The sequence below is a fragment of the Brugia malayi genome (genome assembly GCF_000002995.4).
Source record: "Brugia malayi strain FR3 genome assembly, contig: Bm_v4_Chr3_scaffold_001, whole genome shotgun sequence".
NCBI classification, from domain to species: domain Eukaryota; kingdom Metazoa; phylum Nematoda; class Chromadorea; order Rhabditida; family Onchocercidae; genus Brugia; species Brugia malayi.
In genome coordinates this window covers 10,374,058-10,380,671 of record NW_025062477.1, presented here as the reverse complement: position 1 = coordinate 10,380,671, position 6,614 = coordinate 10,374,058, and the positions used below count along the sequence as shown (strand labels likewise).

The window sequence follows — 6,614 nt, the reverse complement described above, 5'->3', positions numbered from 1 at the left end:
TATTTGAAAAAGTTAAAAATGAACGAAGAAAAAATTTAGATATCAATTGAAGCAATAATATTGTAATATTAATATCATCGATATTTTAAGAGTAATACATTTGTTCCTCTTTTCTCCCTTTTTTTTTCTTTTTTTTTTTTGCTTGTTTTTAACTATCAATCTCATTTTTTTTATTATATTTAATTCTCATCGTTTGATAAGCCACAACCAAAACCTTATCAATGTTATCAGTTGAAGAAGCATTCGGTTTTTTTTTTTTTTTTTTTCAAAAAAAAGATTATAGTGGATGGAATATATTTTTCTAAAAAAAAAAAAAAAAAAAAACATTAAATAGCTCATTGTTTTTTAGTTTTTTGATATATTTTTTATTGAGGAATTTTTTTTTTCTTTTTGCGGTTATAATCGTATTAAATTGAAATATATAATTGATATATTTTTGTACATTAATGCATGTAGCATAAGAATGCATAATGCTTGCAATATGCATGATAATGCATGCACTGATTAAAATATGCTACTAAAATTAAACGTACAATAGCTAATTTTTGATAGGTAGCAAATTTAATTTTTTTTTTTCGTTTTAATTAACATTTTGTATGAACATACATGTTGCATAAATTGCACATATGTTTGCAAAATGCAGAATAGCAAATTTATACTGCTATTTTTTTTTTTTTTGCAGAATGCATGCATAACATGCTATTTGCACTATGCAAATTATATTTTGTGAAGATATAATTATTTATTGTTAAATTGTTAATTTAATCTATTATAAATGTATTTAATAAATAAATAAATAAATAAATCTGTCTAATAATTTCATCTATTTTAATTAAATAAAATAAAAACAATTTCTTTTAGATGGCAAATTTAATCATTTTCATTTTAATTAGCATCAACACCTTTATAAACCTCAAACAGCTGTGGTTGTTTTTCAACCTTTTCCCGACGTCCTTTCAATTCATTTTCAACTCTCTCTCTTAATGTCATGCTTGCTTCTTGAAATGTTCACCTATCTTTTGATGTCATCTGAATCAGTTGTTCAATGCTTCTCAATCATTCAACAAATTCAACCCATTCAAATACCATCCAACCATCCATCTAATTTATCTCTTTTGAGTAGAGCTATTGCCGAATAAACCTTAACCACTCAAGTTTCACTCAATTTTATCCTTTTCTCTCTTCATTTTGCAACATCTTTTTCTCCTCATCTCTCTCCTTCTCTTTCTTCTTTTTATTTTATTAAATTAAAATTTAAATTAATAATTTTATTTATTTAATATATACTCCCTCATCTATGAAAATTTTATACAAGTTTTTTTTCTTTTTTTTTTTCAAATGTTTGAATGTAAATTTTTTATTGCTGTGAAATTGTCGATTTTAATATTTTGCATTTTGTTGATTAAAAGTGTTTTGGTTGTTTTCCAATAATTTAAATTAAATTTTCGATTTCAATCAGTGAATTTTATCGTTTTATATCCGTCTTCTTTTCTAGACTTAATTTTTTTGTTTTCTTTTTTATAAAAGTAATTTTATTCACTCAATTTATTGGGAAATTTTATTTCATTAATTTTCTATTAATTTTATAATATTTGAAAATTTTTTTTTTTTTTTTTTTGAAAATTTTTAATGCATACTTTACAATTGTTAATAAGTTATTATAATTAACAGCAATAAAATTAAATCATCTAATAATTAAAAGAAATTTCATTTATTATTTGACTATTACATTTCGTATAGCATACAGTGATAACATGAATTATCATCAAAATTATCAGCTGATAAAGAAATGAACGGCAAATCTTGACTGATAATTTCAACAAAATCATTTTATCACTCATCGTATTTGTTTTGATTTGATTCGATGATTTCCTTTTTTTTTAAAAAAAAAAAAAAAAGTTTATAAAATTTAGATTTAATAATGGATACAAATGATTATGAGAAGACGTTAATTGCGCTTGAAGAAGCGCTAGCAGCAATAACAACGACAACAAAATTATTACCAACCGGATGTCCTAATGTAATTTGCACTGCATTACCTAATCATTGGCGTAGTAATAAATCATTACCATTACCGTTTACCGTATTTGCATTAGGACCGGTTCCGGATGGAACACTTGTTACGGTTGCAGCCGGAAATGAAGAAAATTGCTGCGCTGATTTGAGAAATAATCGTACTCATATGAATGGACAGATTGCTCGTTTCAATGATTTACGATTTGTTGGTAAAAGTGGGCGAGGTAAAAATTTTTTAATTTAATTTTTTTTTTTTTTAGAATTTTTTAAAAAATAAATTTAAGAAAGAATAGCTGAAAAACTATTCTAAGATATAATGTAATGAATATTTAAAAAAAAAATTACATTCAAAAGTTGTTATTGAAAAAGAAATTTTAAAAAAATAAACAAATAAAAATTAAAATTTTATAATTCTTATTAGCTTTTGACTTGCTAACGTTTCTTCCACTTTTATCCCAAAAAAAAAGAATAAATGAAATTAATATCAAAAAAGAAAAATGGAAGTTGTTTTGATTAATATCAAAATTTGTCGTTAATAAAATAAATAAAAATTGTGAAATAACTTTTTTTTTTTCTTTTCGAACATATTATGAATAATTTTAATGAAATAGTAATTTATTTCAAAAAAAAATCGAAACTTATAAAATAAACAGTAATTGATTAAAAATAAAAGTTCACTATTAATTTTGAAGTTAAATTTTAGTTAATTAAAGTTAGCAAAGAGAATTTGAAGTTTACATAGTTAAAAATAAAATCAAAATATTTATATTCTTTCTCTCTCTCTCTCTCTCTCTTTATCTTCAATTTTTTACATCAAATTTAAAATGATCTATAAATTTTGAATTAAATTCAAGTTAGCTCCAAAGAAGTAATGGTCTCTTTTTCAATACATGCTAAGCAATACAGTTTCAATTTTCAATATGTATTTCCTGATAATTAAAGCATCCGTAATTTAAATCCTTGATAAAACTTGATGCGGTTTAATTTTTTTGTCCGTTCCGGAAATTTGACAAGTAACCGTATTCACCAGCCATCATATTATCATGCTTATCCTTTGGAAGGTATATGCTCATTTTACCCATTCTTTTCTGCCAATTTCATCTCTTCCCTCTCTCTCTCTCTCCATCTTTATTCCTTTCTCTCTGTTTTGACAAAACAATTTTTTTTTTTATTTCATTAATTAATTCAAATTTTTTTTTTGAACCAAATTGAAACACATTAATTAATTAATTAAAAATTTTTTTTATTGCAATAAAATTTCAATCATTTTTTTTTTCAAATTTTTCAAATATAATTTTTTATGTGGAAAGAATTTGAAATTTGCAAAGGGAAAAAGGAAAAAGTTTCAGGAAAAAATTTTCATTTAACGATAACAATCGATACAAAACCGGCACAGATAGCAATCATTGGTAAAGCAATCAAGGTGACAGTTGATGGTCCCCGTGATTCTCGAACAAATAAGCGTACGGGTGAAATTCCATTCTTTTCATTTCTTATCATATTCCTCTTTCTTCTCTTTTTTGTCCTTTTTTTTTTTTTTTTTCGTCAAATTTAGAAATTTATTTAAATTTTACAAAAACATAATCATTGTTTTTTTTTTTTTTTTCACCGTTTTTGTTGAAATTTTACAGAAAATAAAACTGTTTCAATAAAATTTGAATAATAAATTATAAGAATTCAATTAAAATTATCAAATATCACTCTTTTTATCACATGCATTATTATTATTATTATTAATTACTATTATTATTATTATTACTAATTATTATTAATAATTATTATGTTACAATTAATTTGATGAGAAAATAAAATTGCAAAAAAAGAAGTAAAAAAAAAAAAAAAAGAAGAAAAAAATTATAGCATTAACTCGTCGTACCAGTGCATCAATTTCATCGGATGATTGTCCGGTTACCAGTAAAATTCGTCGCCGGATTTCCACCGGAGCTATTCCAAGACCAATTCCAACACTAATGCCATCCGTTCCTGTTTTTCCCTCTCTCTTCAATCCATTTCCATTTATTCCAAATCCTCCGTTACCGGCACCGGTAGCATTGAATTTCCCTCATTCTCCACTGCTAAATCCTAATACTACTGGAATTATTCGACAACCTATTCCATCTTTTGTTACACCTTTACCGGCTGTTTTAACTCAACGAATTCGACAATTACCTCAATCTCAGGAACAACAATCGATTGCAACCAGAACCAGACGAAAAGTAACAAAAATTTGGAAACCTTATGATATTAAATCATAAAATCAAAAATTAAACTATGAAATTTTAACATTTTCAATTTCAATTCAATTCAGTGATTGTATATATATACTAATTGTGATTTTCTGATAAATATGCATAATTATTCATTTAATTAACTTCTCACAATTTTCAAACATAAATATTTGAGAGAATATTTTACCTTTTTAAAATGTTTATTGATTTATTCATTATAAAACAAAAATTTCTACAATCAAATTTTATGAAAGAAAAAAGCAAAAAGTATTTTTAATTGTTATTTTAAGCAAATCTTTTGTAATTAGTCAAATATTTAAATCTAATGGAAAAACATTAATTATGACAAATAAATAATTTGTAAGCATAAAACTTTTGAAATAATCAGAAGCGTAAAATCGTTTAATAAAAAAAAAAAAAAAAAGAAAGAAAAAAACGTGAAATTATAATCGATTAATTAGGTTAGTTATTAATTATTCAGTGAAAAAATGTTAAAATAAATTTTTTTTATCTTCACAAGTAACTTCAATTAGCTTTTTTCTAAATGACAATATTAGACGGAAAGATGAAAGAAAAACAAACAAACAACAAAGGAATAATTAATTTTTGAAATTATATAATTAACATATGCATATTTATTAACAGTTTATTGCATTAAATTTCTTTTTTTACATACAAAAAACAAAAAACAGAAATAATTTATTGATCTCATTGATTTTATTATTGTTAATTGTTATTGTGGTAATAATTATTATTGTTTTGTTTATTTGTTTGTTTATGAATTTTCTTGCGGGTAATAAAAAAAAAAATTTATAAGTGCCTTCCTAAATTATCCCTTCTCTTCTTCTTTTTTCATCCTCCCTCTCCCTCGCTCTCCCTCCCTCTTTCCCTCTTTCTTTCATTTAATTGTTATACAATAATTTATGAATAAAAATTACAAACGCTATTGTACTGATTAAATACATACATTTTAATATATTTTGTCATTAAATACTTTTTTTTTTTTTTAACAGAAAATTTTTATTTGATAATTTTGTTAAAAAAAAAAAAAAAAATGATAAGGCAAAAGCTATCAGTGATGAATGATACTTGAAATAGATTTGATTTCATTTATTAATTTAATTTAATCACTAATTTGAATCAATTTTAAAAATATTAATTCTTTATTTATCATTTATAATTGATTTCAAATTAAAATATTAATTCTTTATTTATCATTTATGATTGATTTCAAATTAAATTATTAATTCTTTATTTATCATTTATAATTGATTTCAAATTAAAATATTAATTCTTTATTTATCATTTATGATTGATTTCAAATTAAAATATTAATTCTTTATTTATCACTTATAATTGATTTCAAATTAAAATATTAATTCTTTATTTATCATTTATAATTGATTTCAAATTAAAATATTAATTCTTTATTTATCATTTATGATTGATTTCAAATTAAATTATTAATTCTTTATTTATCATTTATAATTGATTTAACAATTAAATTTTCACTATTTATTTACTCATTTTTTTCTCCTTCCTTCGGACATTTCTAAATTATTTATTTCGATAAATTGAATTAGTTAACTGTTCTAACTTTATCTGTATAATTTGTTTAAAATTGTTAATTAATTATTAAATATTATTCATTTCATTTCTTCTTATTCATCCAATACATTCATATATAATTTATGCATGTATATAGTTAAGTTAATTATTCATACCTTCATTTTTTTCCCCATGTTTTTAATTTTATTTAAATCAAATTATAATTCAGAGAAGTGAACGAAGAAGAGAAAAGAAGAGAGGGAGAGAGAGAGGGAGAGAGCGAGAGATAAATTTAAGGATAAATGTAATTTCAAAGGTTATGCGCATCTATGCATAAATATCGGGATGAAATCACAATCAGTAAATGTATTTTTGTTTCTAACGAAATGTATGACATATTGGTATGCACTGATAACAATCTCCGTTATTTGTTCAGTAGATTGTTAATGACTGATAAAAACTAGTTGAATCTATTCATCATCATCATCATCATCATCATTATCATTATCATTATCATTATTATCATCATCATCTAAAACATGTACGGTTATCGTGTTATATTACACCAAGTAATTCTTCTTCTCCTTTGTCTTTGAATGAATAAAACTTATCATTTTCACAAATCTGTGTTTCGATGAAAAATAATTACAAGGATCGTTAAATTAAAAAAAAGATGAAAGATATCAACCGTATAAATAACATTAACAATTTTCTTTCTTCTTTTTTTAGACTCAACCACTCATAAAAATAGATTTAATCTAATTAGTAAAGGTAAAAAATTTGAAACAATTTTTTTTTTCTTTTGCGTTTAGAATTTTTCTT

General features: G+C 22.9%; 1 protein-coding gene across 2 annotated transcripts; it reads left to right on the top strand.

Annotated features, from left to right (window-relative positions):
* Positions 1-1,921: 1,921 nt before the first annotated feature.
* Positions 1,922-4,271, top strand: Bma-rnt-1 (Uncharacterized protein; the record flags this gene model as incomplete). 2 transcript variants are annotated; one of them, XM_043080759.1, is made up of 3 exons in its annotated part: positions 1,922-2,240; positions 3,366-3,479; positions 3,877-4,271. In XM_043080759.1, 3 exons carry the CDS (start codon positions 1,922-1,924, stop codon positions 4,269-4,271), a joined length of 828 nt encoding a protein of 275 aa, XP_042936693.1. The 2 variants fall into 2 exon arrangements, with proteins under 2 accessions (XP_042936693.1, XP_042936692.1); XM_043080758.1 differs by having other exon boundaries at positions 3,366-3,485.
* Positions 4,272-6,614: the final 2,343 nt, after the last annotated feature.